This window comes from Onychomys torridus, chromosome 9, assembly GCF_903995425.1.
Source record: "Onychomys torridus chromosome 9, mOncTor1.1, whole genome shotgun sequence".
Lineage (NCBI taxonomy): Eukaryota > Metazoa > Chordata > Mammalia > Rodentia > Cricetidae > Onychomys > Onychomys torridus.
Genome location: NC_050451.1, coordinates 89,451,923 through 89,466,054, shown reverse-complemented (window position 1 = coordinate 89,466,054; position 14,132 = coordinate 89,451,923). Strand labels below are relative to the sequence as shown.

Here is a 14,132-nt window from a genome sequence, read left to right as displayed (position 1 = left end):
ATTACATCGCCTCTCCATCAAGCTGCATGGTCTAGAACTACACAGAAAGCAAGGGCCTCTCTGCTTTGTCCATTCTTCACCACATTACTAATAATTTCAGGGTTAGTAACGTTCACAGGCATATTTGAAAATATATCCCTTCCCCTTCTTCATTTCCTCTAAATGTACTGTTCTAGGCCAGTCTTAATATTCAACCCTACCTAGAAACAAACAAACAAAAAATATTTTAAAAAGGCTCAGTGTTAATGTAAGAAATTCTTATCTTTTCCCATTGCTAAGGACATATACCTGGCCAAACCAGGTATTACTTGAACTGAAATGAATACACTTTAATAGATAACTTTGCCATCTGTATGACTGCATGTTACTTAAGCTTGTTCATGCTGCATTGTGGTGATATTTTATTTGTATGTTAATAAATAAAGTTTGCCTGGAGATCAGAGGACATAGCCAGCCATAAACAAAAGTCAGGTAGTGGTAGCACATGCCCTTAATCTGATCACATGGCAAGCAGAGACTCTGTGTGTTCAAGGACACAGTAGGGAATAACCAAGTGTGTTGACACATGCCTCTAATCCCAGTACCAACCATAGAGACCTGGAGGTATACACAGACAGACAGTGACAAGAAAGTGAGGTAGCCAATGAGAGGGCAGAATAATGAGCAAGGCAATAAAAGCCTGGGTAGACAGGAAGTAGCTCTCTCTCTTAGGAAGCTACAGTGGCGTAGTGAGTTAAGGCTAGCTGGTGTCTCTCACTATTTCCCTGATCTCTACAGCTTTCACTCCTCTATTTGGCTCTGTGTTTCTTATTTAATAAAACCGTTTAGAAATTCGTCTACACTGAACATTCAATGTATACTCCTTTTTCTGCCAGTTAAAGAAGACTGGGACATTTAGCTCCTTATCTACAATGTGATGTTCATTAAATCAACTCTGCATATTACCCTGACAAGACTGACATCTGTGAAGCAGGCAAGCATGGGGAGTTCAGCAAACCTGGGACTCTACTTGGTGTGGGCTAGCCATCCACCTCTCTTCTGATAACAAACTTGACAGCCGTTTGTGTACTACACAAATACCCATTTCGGGCTGGAGAGAAGGCTCAGAGGTTAAGAGAACTGGCTGCTCTTCTATAGGACCTGGGTTCAATTCCCAGCACCCACATGGCAACTCACAACTGCCTATAACTACAATTCCAGGGGATCTGACACCCTCACACAGGCATACATGCAGGCAAAACACCAATGCACATAAAAATAAATAAATCATAAAAAACCCAAATACCCCTTTCTCTGAACAATGAATGTACCTAGCAACCTGTTACCATGCACAGCTAGCTCACTACAAAGAAAGGAAAGGACAATCCAGTCTGAACTGCTTTTGGGTACATATGCAGTAAAACAAACTATGTACCTAAAATGAACTTTTAGGGAGATTCCTCTATTTACTCTTTTATGTTCATGCATAATTTGGCATGCATATTATTAAAATCAGATGCATTATGGGAAAGGATGTATATAGTGCAGAAATGATCATAACTTAAAACCTGTCAATCAAAATAGAGAACCACCCAACTACACCCCTAGTAATTAAACTTCGCATTCTCCTGAACTAATAAAAGGAATTCACAAACAAATGGGGCTCTTGAAGGACTTAGTCACATGGCCCGCTGTTACCTCAACAGTGTACCTCACCTATTCCATCATTTTATTTTAAATGAAAGTATTCCCGCTATCTTTGTAAATCCATGTGCACTTACTTATTTCAGTGCTTTGAAGAAGATGCCAAGAATCTGGAAAAACCAGGCTGTACCCCAACTTGTAACATCTAATTATAAGACCTAAAGAGGGCTTAAATTTGTTAATTTTGATGCTCATAAAACCATACTAATATAAAGTTACACAAAATGACACATATGACCCAGTAATTCCATGTGTGTAGTACAAAATAAAGAAACAATGTAACAAGAAAGCAACCTGGACAAAACTGCTCAGTTACTGTAAAGAAACTTCAATATAAATCTTTATGTCAGCCAAAGACAACAAAAACAAGCGCCAAGCAAGACTCAACATCTAACAGCAGCAACTGTAGTAATCAGACTGATCAGGAATAAGCTACAAACACAACGAAGATTAAAGAGCCCACTAGCTTAAATCATAAAAATTATTAAATCTTAACAAGAGTGACAATTTACCTTCTCTTTACTCCTGCCACTAAATAATATAACGTAAAGAAACTCAATTCAATTAGTATCTATTAAGTATATTAGCTATATATACCCTCTGGCTCCAGGATGCCAGGAGTCACTGACTGGAAACCATCACACAATACAAGGAATAAACAGTTTTAAAGTGCTACAGCTGGGCATGGTGGCAGACAGCTTTAAACCCAGCACTTGGGAGGCAGAGGCAGGCAGAGCTCTGAGTTCAAGGCCAAGCTGTTCTACAGAGTGAGTTTCAGGACAGCAATGGATACACAATGCAACCCTGTCTTAAAAAAACAACAACAAAGTAATTATGACACTGTCCTGTTTCTATACAAAACAAACACCAACTCTGTATTTAAAATAATATATGAAAATTTTAAAAAGATAAATTGTGTAAAAGGTCAAGTACAATTAGTTGAACAGTGTATAGACTTTCACTGTCTTTTTTTAAATATGTTAATTTATAATAGTCAAATTTAATCAGTAAGTTACAAAATCTATAGGACTAGAACATATTTTAATTTAAATCTCCAAAACTAAGAGGAAACTCAAAATAGTAGTCTTAAAAAAGAAACTCAGGACTAGGGGGGGCTCAAGAGGTAAAGTGTTTGCTTCCCTGTTGTTTGAGGACTTGAGTTCAAGCCTTCAAAATGCATGTAAAAAGCTGGGCATGGTGCAAACTCTTGTAATGCCTCCACAACAGGGCAGGTTAAGGTGAATCCCTGGGCCTTGCTGGCCAGTGTATCCAAATTAGTGAGCTGCAGGTTAAAAAAAGGAAAAGGAATAAAACAAAAATTAACTGTGCCCAAGAAACGTTTTCACAAACAACAACATAAGAAATTGCCTGTATGTGCATTTGTAGAACTGTTACTGTTTGAATCAAGCACGAATCGGACGTTTATAATTTCTAATGCCAAACAGTCTTCTGTCTTTTCTAGTTTAAATACTGGACAATAAAGTAACAACCACCACAAAATTCTAACTGACTAGCTCACTGAAATTTTACAACTCTAAAATTTTGATCAAATTGAGAAAGATAATTTATAAATTACAATATACTGGAATAAAAAAAATTTTAGTTTTAAGAGAATACCTCCTGGTAAAAGGAGATGCTATATAAGAAATCTAGGCAGTGTTGATATTATTTAAGTACACTACTATTGTTGTGATACGATAATAAATTAGTAGTCCTAAAAACAGCCTCTAGTTAACATTCTTTATGTTCTACCACAAATTTGTCACCAGATGAGGAATAGTTAAATCCAGGCACTGAGCACACAACTATAGTCCCAGCGCTCAGGAGGCTGAGACAGGAGGGTCAACAGAGCAAGACCAGCTGGCCTATACAGACAGATGCAGTCTCAAATAAATATATAAAATAAAGAAGTTTTTCCTTAAAAAAAAAAAAAAAAAAGTAAAAATCAATGGAGAAGAATCGGTTTCCTTTCAACCTTGTCCAAAAACTGCTTTCTGGAGTCCCATCCCTGCGTGTCCTCGACCACCCCCCTCCCCATTACCCCCTCCCTGCCCCTGATCTAGAGACAGTGGAGTTGAAGACAGAACAGGGCCTCAGCTTCTGAAGTGTGCAGTGACAACCACACTGTCTCTGCTGTAAAGATCTACTCGAGACAGCCTTTGCCCCTGCTTGTTACTAGTTGATTAATGAGTGGAATTATGACTTAATTACACTTGTCTAGCAACTGCTTCATATCACCACCAGTAACCGCAGACTAGTAGTGATTGTTATGCATGGAGCTAGGGAAATAAGTTAAATTAGAAATCGTAGCTTAGGAACTCCCAAAATGAATTTTAACAGGCTGACTAAAAATAAAACAAGATCAAATTTCCTCAACCCAAGAATAGGGAATCACTGAAAATATTTTATGTGAAAGTTAAAAGAAAAAAGAGATTTTCTTCTTCACTGCAGGCTCAATATGGCCTAAGTGAACATTATCAAAGGGAGACACAATGCTGGTTTCCTCAGAAGCAGCATCATGCAGGACAAGAAAGCAACAGCCCTCTGTACCAAGCCAAGATGATGCACCATAGATTATGGAGGAGCCCTGAACAGCATTCCCTTTCATAAAGGCTAACGATAAGAGGAGGACCCCAAAGACTACAACCAGAGACCCTAGTATTTAGAGAAATGTCCAAGTGGAAAATACGGTGTGATGGTTTCAATGAGAATGTCCCCACAGGCTCACGCATCTGAACACCTGGCCACACAGTTGGTGGTGGTGGTTGGGGAGATGTAGGAGGTGCCGTCTTGCTCTAGAATATACCACTGGAAGCGGGCTCTGACTGTTTCCAGTCTGGCCCTACTGTCTGCTCTGCTTTGTGCTGGGGGTTCAGGATGTGAGCTCTCAGCTCGCTGTTCCCGCCTCCTGCCTAGCATTTGCAGCCACCGTTCCCACAGCCAAGGACTCTTCTCCCGCTGGAACTGGAACTCTTCTTTAAGTTGTCTTGGTCAAGCCATTTTAATCACAGCAACAGAAAAGTAACACACACGAGCATGTTCAGATAGGACTTAAATTACTGAGCCCTGGGCTCAGTTCTAGTAATGTCAGGAAAGAGCAATTACATTTGTTCTAGATGTTCTGAATGAAAGGACTGATGAACAATCAAAAGTTGTAAGAAAGCAAATCTGTTCTAGCAAAAATAAATAACACTTTTACTAATTAAATGTTCTTCTCATTGCTATAATAAAAAATACAATAAAGCACCTTAGAAGAGAGAATTTTGCTCACTGAAAGATTCAGGAAAGGATTCATTAGCACACTAAATTCTGAGAACAGTTTTCCAGAGCAGGAGAGCAGCTTTCTAAGGCCGCTCACTCTCTGATAACTGTCCTGACAGCTTACTGAGGCCATGAGACACTCACAGCATTTCAGCCATCCAGCCATCTCTCTCCTCTCAAAGAACTTACATTTTAGTGGCAAAGAAAATAAACACATAGCTGGGCAGGGTGGCACACGCCTTTAATCCCAGCACTCAGGGGGCACAAGCAGGAAGATCTCTGAGTTCGAGGCCAGCCTAGTCTACAAAACAAGCTCCAGGACAGCTAGAATTACAGAAAGAGACTCTGTCTCAAAAACAACAACAAACAAAAAAACCCAAAAAACAAAGAGAAAAGAAACACAAACAAGTAAGATAATTTCACATAGTAAAAATTTTAAAGAAATTAATTGGATATGGTGGCTCCTGCTTACAATCTTAGCTAAAGCAAGAAGACTGAGAGTTCAAAGCCAGCCTCAGCTACATCACAAAACCCTATCTAAAAAGAAAAACAAGGAATGAGAAAAGAGGGGAGTGGGGAAGAAAGAGGAAAGAAAAACAAGTATGTCACCAAAGAAAAACTGGTTCATCTTGAAATTGAGCCATAAATGAGGGAAAAAAAAAAAAAAAAAAAAAAAAGCTTCCATAAAATATCTCAAGTCAAACAACTCAAGGATAGGCTAAGCAAGGGAAGACTCCAAGTGGGAGGTGCCTCAGCATTTAAAAACTGGAGTGCAGCCTGGGCAGAGATGGGCAGTGCCTCCTTATCTGGCCTCAGTGAGAGGTGCTTGCATGGTATTCTGAACAACAAGCAGTGAAGGCCGCTAGTGTCTGAAGCAGATCACAAGATGTAGTGTGCATTTTCTAAGACCAACCCAAAGTGGAGATGGTAGCACACAAACAACAGGTTTTAGGGAAGAAAAATAAGCCCAAGTAGTCAGACGTCGACAGCAGCTGACAGAGTCAAGGATGGTGGCTTGCACTTTGAACACAATCTTCAAGATCAGAAGACTACAAAAGGCTTAGACAGCCATGGTCTCAGGATGCACACATGTAGAAGAGATGTTAACTAAAGAATCAAAGCCACACAGTACGGCATCTTCCAAACAGCATGGTCAGGCAGAAGAGTCACTAACATTGGCCTGAGCAAAGGATAGCTGGCGATATCTTTGGAAGACAGAGGAGGAAACCAGTTTAGAGAAGTATGAGGATGGAAATTCACGTTTCTTTTTCAGTTCTATCAAGTTTGAGGTATTATAAGTATCAGATGGGAATATCAAAGAAGTAATTAAATACACAAGAGCTGAGAGGGATACTGGACCATCTATGTGATGACAAAGTATAAAAGCAACATATCAGGAAGCATCATTAGGAGAAAACTGCGCAAGGCAAAGATTGCTAATCTAGAAGGAACCATATTAGTTACTTCTCTTGACGCTGTGACCAGACACCTGACAACGACTTAAAGAAGGAAGAGCTGACTCTGGCTCCCAGTTAGAGGTTACAGTCCATCGTGGTGGGATGCATGGCAGCAAGGACATGAAGCAGCTGTCACTCTGTGACTAGTCAGGGAGCAGAGGGGAGACTGCTGCCGTCAGCTCCTCTTCTTGCACTTTAAAACATTCAGTGTGTGTGCACTTCCCAGTGTTGGTGCTCTCTTTCTGTCCTGGGGGTCCCACAGATCGGTCTCAGGTCGCCAGGCTTGGGAGCAAGCACCTCCACCTGCTGAGCTACCTCACCCACCACTTTTCATTCTCTTTCAGTCCTAGACTCCAAACCACGAAATGATACCCACAAGTAAACCTAATCTAGAAAGTCCTCATCACAGATATACACACCAAGTTGACAATCAAGGTTAACCTCACAGAGGAATTCCTGAGGAACTCCATAGCATGCAGAAGGGAGATGACTAAGACATAACTGGGGAATTAGAAAAATCACAATGATCAGAAAAGTCAAATGGAAGCATGATGTTTCAAGAAGGATAGAACAGTTATTCTTCCAATACCACTAAAAGGCCATGAGACACAGTAACAGAAAAGCAGCCCATGGGTAAGTCAGAAGTGTGATCACTAGTAAACTGATAAAAGTAGTTACAATGTGTGGTGGTTTGAAAGAAAACGGCCCCAAAGGGAGTGGCACTATTAGGAGGTGTGGCCTTGTTGGAGGAACTGTGTCACTGTGGAGACGGGTTTTGAGGTCTCATCTATGCTCAAATCACACCTGTTGAGACAGTTTACTTCCTGTTGCCTTTGGATCAAGATGTAAGGACTCTCAGCTTCAGCTCCTTGTGTGTCTGTACGCTTCCTTGCTTTCCACCATGACGAAAATGGACTGAACCTCTGAACTGAGAGTGAGCCACCTCAATTAAATGTTTTCCTCCTAAGAGTTGTTGTGGTCATGGTGTCTCTTTAGAGCATAGAAACCCTAACTGAGGCACTAGGAAATGGTGGGGATGGAAGCAAGTTAGACAAGAGTGAAGACAAAGAGGACAGAGGTGGTGTAGCACCAGCAGAGACAGATGATGCCTTGGGGAAGTTACAAAGCAGGAAACAGAAGGGAGGCAGAAGTTGCGGGAGACCGGGTATCAAGGCCTGCTCATCTGTTTCCCAAAAGTGGGATCTACTTACAAGAGAACTACGCTATTATTGTTTGGTAATCATCTAGGAGATGGTCTCCAACCCTGTTTCCACCTTTGAGCATTTACATTAAATAGCAAAACTATGTCAAAGTATGCTTAAGTTTCCTTTAGATATGAAACAAAAAAAAAAAAATGTTACTTCCTCAGTAACATCACAACTAAGAATAATTCTAGGGAGGTTCCCTATTTTTAAAAAAATCGTAATTTTTCTAAATTACAACTTAGACAGATAGACAGACAGATAGGCAGACATGGATGGATGGATTGATAGACAGACTGACAGACCATACTTGAATCACAAAAAAATGACATGTCAAGTCTAGTATAATGGTTACCCAGGATATCAACTATACTTCCTGCTGCCTTTGGATCTTTATTCTATTCTTTAAAAAGTTGTAATTCTTAATGCTCAGTTATCTGCAACTTTCCACCAGCTACTTTTACCTATTTAAATATATATATGTAAATAAGGTAGAGCTTAAATTCTTAAATTCTTTTTTTAAATGATTTTATTTTAAGCCCAATCTGTAGCATGGCAAAATATCTTTAAAGGGGTTGACAGGATACTAACAAAAAAAAAAAAAAAAAAGAAAGGAAGGAAGGAAGAAAGGAAGGAAGGAAGGAAGGAAGGGTGGGTCACTGTCTGCTGGATCTGCTATGACAGGGGGATACTAGATACCACCTGGCAGTTAACACTAACCTTCATGCTGTAGACATACAATGAGTATTCTAATGTAGCACCAGGCATCATCACAGAATAAAACAGTACTTGCTCAAACTAAGAGTTAATAAGGCCTTTAACTGCCAGATGGTTAACACAGTGAAATCAAGATTAGGCTCCTCTTGTGATCCCATTAGGCTAAAGAAATAAGAAAAACCAGGGAGGGGTGGGCCAGGTGTGGTGCTTGTAACCTACACGAGGCGGGCAAGGGCAGGACTGTGAATTCAAGACCTGCTGGGATAAATCTCCAAATCACTAGTCATTTAATTAAATTTCTACTCATTTTCCATCCCTAGTCCTGTGCAAAACATGGACACCAATGAAACACAAAAATTCTGGTTAAAGCTAACTAAGACAGTTGCCCATTTTCTAAATAAAAACACATTATCCAATAATGGGAAAAACAATTGAGACCGTCTCACTCTGTAAACCAAGTTGTCTCAAACTTTTGATTCTCCTGCCTCAGTCCCCCTGGTGCTAGCATTATACCTGCAAGCCACCATATGTGGCTTAAAAAAAAAAATTTAAACCAAGCCACACCAAAGCACAGCAGATACGGCATACAGTTATATCTCTGGTTAAGTCAGTTCAAAAGGGCATCCTATAACTATCCAACCTAAGTTCCAACCCCAAGACCTTGTTAATTTTTTTTCTTTTCTTTCTTTCTTTCTTTCTTTCTTTTTTTTTTTTTAAGGTTTTTTGAGACAGAATTTCTCTGTGTAACAGCCCTAGCTGTCCTGGAACTAGCTCTGTAGACCAGGCTGGCCTTGAACTCACAGAGATCCGCCTGCCTCTGCCTTCCAAGTGCTGGGATTAAAGGCTATTAATTTTTTCCATTGCACTTATAACAATTGCTAAAGATTTATTTTGCTTTACTTTCTGTCTTGCCATTGGATAGAAAAACAAGAATATTTTAACCACCAAAGCATAACTAGCACCTGTTCAGACAACTGGTCATGCAAAAGGTAACCTCAAAACATTTAATTAATATAAATAAATGCATTTTATAATTCATCAAAGTCATCAGGAATGAGGTTCTCTATCAGCTGAGTCATAGACTTTAAGTGTCCAGTTATGTAAACTTGTTTATTGGTTACTTAAAACAATAAATAGTATCATTTTAAAGGTTTTTTTAATCAATTGATAAGGCTAATTACACTGATTGATTTTGAATGGTAAATCACTCTTCAATATAAGAAAAAGCTGCTCTTGGTTATATGCTTATGCTTTTCTATAGCTAGTGTTGAAGGCTTTTAGAGCCATATTCACAAGACATATAAGTCCACAGTTTCTATTCTTATGGTTTGGGCACCAGAGTAATAATGGCCATATCTCTGCTCCTTTATTTTTTATACAGAATTAGTCTTACTTATTTCCATGATCATCTCAAGAATTGCTAAAAAAAAAAAAAAAAAATCACTTGGGAAAATTAAACATTAATTCATAATAAAAACCTTTACAAATTAGGAAAAAGTGGGAACTTCTTTAGCCTGAGGAAGAGCCTCTACAAAATACCTATAGCTGCCACAATCAGAACAAAAGAGTAAATGTTTCCCCAACTACGATGAGAAACAAGATGCCTCAGATTCAGCTGTAAGGTATCTCCAAGAGCAATAAGCTGTTCAGAACGGGAAGAAGCATCTGAGTGCAGACAACACAACTGTCTGGAGATCCTCAAAGAACCCACAAAAGGGGAGACACACCACAACTAATACGTGGATTTAGCAAGGTAGAGAATATGAGCACATTTTTAAATTAGATTTCCATACATAGCAAAGAACTCAAAAACAAAACTTTAAGGTCATACCATTTACAAGAATATAGATGTAACCGTCTTGTTAAATAAGAAACACAGAGCCAATGGCAGAGTTAAAAGCCAAGAGGTCAGAGCAATAGCTGAGAGCTGAAAACCTTACCCTTCACTGCTGCTCTGTCTTTCCTCTCCACAAGAGACTGCTTTTAACTCTGCCATTGGCTCTGTGTTTCTTATTTAACAAGACAGTTACATCTACACAAGAACACCCAAAAACCATCAAATTTGTAGGTATATAACAAAATTTTCCAAGAGCAATGTGTTCAAACAATCAAACATTGATGTAAGAAACCAAAGGACTAAGTAATGAGATAGACACACTTCCTTCAGAGATTACAAGATCCAAGGCAATAAAGATTCATTCCTTGAAACACATCTATCCACTTGACACCCTCACCATCAACTTCTGTAGAAACTGACAAGGATTCTAAAATTTATCTGAGAGGTAAAGTAAGTAGAAAAGCCTAAACAAATTTTCAAAAGGGACAATGTTGGATTCACACTATTTGAGGACTTAGAAAGCTACAATTAAGATGACAGTGGTAAAAAGACAGGCCAATGGAACGAAAGATATTTTCCTATCAGTAAAGTGTAAAAATGAGCTTGGATTACAACTGGAATAAACATCTCTTTCTATGCACAGAAGTTGCAAATTCTGATTTCTTCAGACTTACGATTTTTCTCTTGACAAAGAAAATAAAATGTGTTAGGAAAAGAGAGGAGCAAGTCTCAAAAAGGTAAGAAGCAAAGAATGTTGACATTCTCAGGAAAAGGCACTGTGAGCAGTAATACGAACCTTACTAAGGAGGTAAGCACTGAGATAGTAAGAAAAACACACAATAAACTCAATTAAGATACAGGGAGCTGGGCCAGTGAGTAAAGGCCCTTGCCAGCAACAAGCATGAGAACCTGTGTTTAATCCCAAGGCCCCATCTGAGGGAAGGAGTGAACTGTTGGCCTCTGAACATGCACATCACCCATCCACACACAAAATAAATAAATGCAATAAGAATGTTTTGAAAAAAGACAAAGAATGTCACATCCAACATAAAGCCTGTATGCTTTACATAAGGAATGTGCTTAAAAGCTTTGAAAACCAAAATCCACTTAAAAATAAAACAAAACCAACAACTGGAGGTGAGGAGCAGGCTTGAGACAGTCTCAGTCCAGGCTGGGCTGGAACTCAAAATCCTCCTACCTCAGCCTCCCACATGTTGATACTACAGGCATGGGCCACGATGTTTGGCCTCCAAAAACATTTTTTAAAGTAGATGATACATCTTTATCCTTTAGTGATGATTAAGACGGAGGGAAAAAAAAAAAGAAAAGAAAATTACATAACAAACTAAGAGCATGGTCGAAGGTGAACTACATGTTGAAAGCAGGAGAAAAAAAAAACAGTATAACTAAGACAATACATACCTGTGCAAATATAAAAATTAAAACTAATAGTTTTTTTTTTTTGTTTTTTGTTTTTCTAATTTGGGGGCTGATAGGCATCCCCACTTGCCATCCCCTGCCCCAATCTTCAGTATCCAAAACAAAGTTGCTTTTAAGAGTAGCAGGTGGCCAAGAACTAACTACACGACAATGATTAAACCGGGCTTTGTATGGTACAAAAGGCAACTACACGGTTTTTAAAGACTGGAAGAGAAAGGGGGCGTGGCAGGGAAGAGAAGCAACTTGATGGTGCAAGAGAAGATTACTGCAAGGTGATTTCATGGTTCAGGTTGTTAGATGGAATTAGCCAGAAAACTGGGTGGGCAAGTTTACGAAGCCGGGACGGGAGTCGGGAAGTGTTGGCAAATTAGTCACCTAGAATGGACAGGGGCAGGGAACATGCTGGAACGCGACAGCCAGGAGACATACGAGGAGGGAAGGGGACCGGGGGATACCATGTGAGAGTTCACCAACCCTCGGACCCCCAAGGCCCCAGGCGGCGTTGGAGACTTGGGGTCCGGCCGAGGAGGGCCAGAGAGGTTCACGGGCACCGCCAGGAGCCAGGTGGTGGCCTGAAAGGGGCGGAGCCGCCCACGGCCGCAGACCGGGGGGAGGGGGCAGGAGACCCTCCCGGGGTGAGATCCCTGAATCCTCCTCGGGGGTGCAGAGGCGAAGGCCAGCAGCGACGAGGCTGGCGGGGAAGGCAGAAAGGACGCCGGGGTCCGTCCGGGGTGACAGACACCGCACTCACCTGGTTGGTGACCTGAAACGAGACAGAAGAGGGTTTTAGAGACGCGCGCATGCCACCTGGCGCCGGCCTCCCGACTCGCTGGGCCCCGGGCTGCGGCCCCCCGGCCGCGCTCACCTCGGGGTTGGCCTCCAGTGGCAGCCAGCGCTGACCCTCCATGACTGCTCGGCCGGCCGCTCTCCAGCTCTGACAGCCGCCGCCGCCGCCGCCGCCGCCGCCGCCGCTTCCGCCCCCGCGCGCTCCGGCCGGTACCATCCACACGCCGCCACGCGGGGGGAGCTCAACGAAAGAGTTCCACGACCTCCGGACTCTCAGCCTCGTCCAGCGCAGGCGCCATCCGATGATGACGGCTGCTGTGGACAGAGCGATTAAACGTGAGCGTTATGATCTATGCCCGATGCCACGAGGAAAACAAAGCCGGAGCCAACAGTGAGCTCCCCTCTCACTTGGACTCTCCCTACCCGAGCGAGCACCCGAGTTTTACGCATGCGCCCCGTGCTAGCCTGGGCCGCGTGCTTGCGGGCGCTCGCCTTCTTGCAAGGCTAAGCAGAAACTCCAGGGGGCGCGTCACCGATTCCCGCTGCTGTGAGAGTGGGACGGGTTTGCGAGCCTGAAGAAGGCTGTTGGAATCCTGGTCCTCTTGCTTCTTTGTGAGGATACTGAAATGATACGCTGGCCTTATCTGCTGTCGCACTGACAGAGATGCAGGTAATAGGCAGGTGATCGATGGAGGTGATAGGTAGATAGATATTCGATTCTGCTTGAGAAACAATACAGAGCCACTGTGAAAGATGAGTCTGACAATGTACTAAGTGCTGGTACGAACGGAAGGACTTTAAGCAGGATTTTGAATGTCCCTTCTCCATTACACTAAATTCCAGGATGCAAGATGTAATACAAATTTCATTTTCTTCACATTTCTAGGGTTTAACTCAATGGCCAGTGCATAGTAGATCCGCAAAGACTATTTGAGGAATGATGCTGAAGAGGTAGCTGAATGGTAGAACACTTCTCTGTTGTGCATGAAGCCCTGGGTTCCATCTTACTATGGCAAAAGGTAGGGGAATAGCATGATCGTGTATGCAGAAATATCATTTATCAATTATGTGGGAAATGCAGAAAAGTTTACATAATTAAGGTAGCATTCATGGCGACAGAGAGGCAGATGCAGATTACAAAGATAATATTACAAGTAGCAATCCTTTTTGATATGTAGGAGTCAAAAATCATGACTCCAGAATTTTGACCTGACATATTGCTATTTTGTATTCAAGAGAGGGAATCAGGGAGAGATTAGTTAAGAAGTGGGGGGAAAGTTATTACACTAAGATTGCCTCTTTCTTGGGGAATTTCCAACTCTCCCACACATGTTCTGGCTATTATTTTTATACCTGGATGGCTTTTCCAATCCCTTGACTCCTTCCTATCTTTCGATGACTTGCTGCAGTATCTGCCCAACATCGTGACTTGGTAAATCTGGCAATGTCTGGCTCATGATCGGCAGTTGCAGTTGTACGATCGCTTGTGGTGCTTGCTAGGTTCTCAGTTCTGCTGGGGCTGGTTGGCATGCCAGGGCAATTTCCAGACAACTTGCCTTGCCCCAGACTCCTGAAATTCTACACGGTGTCTCTTCTTTTACTGCTTGGCTAATACTCCACACAACATCCTTGTCCACCTACCGTGAGAATTTCTTCCTGGGTAGACATAAACCATGTCTGCCTCCTGATGAGATCCCAACAGCAAACCAAATACAATCCCACCAAAGTTAACTGTGGAAACCAATGAGA

General features: G+C 41.5%; 1 protein-coding gene across 1 annotated transcript in view; it reads right to left on the bottom strand.

Annotated features, from left to right (window-relative positions):
• Uchl3 (ubiquitin C-terminal hydrolase L3) overlaps window positions 1-12,592 on the bottom strand; it is a 49,756-nt gene extending 37,164 nt beyond the window's left edge. The window contains exons 1-2 of the mRNA XM_036199503.1: window positions 12,463-12,592; window positions 12,349-12,360 (exon numbers count right to left, since the gene is read on the bottom strand). Coding sequence (XP_036055396.1) covers window positions 12,349-12,360; window positions 12,463-12,504 — 54 coding nt within the window. The 5' untranslated portion in view covers window positions 12,505-12,592. The remainder of the gene's footprint in view (window positions 1-12,348; window positions 12,361-12,462) is intronic.
• Window positions 12,593-14,132: the final 1,540 nt, after the last annotated feature.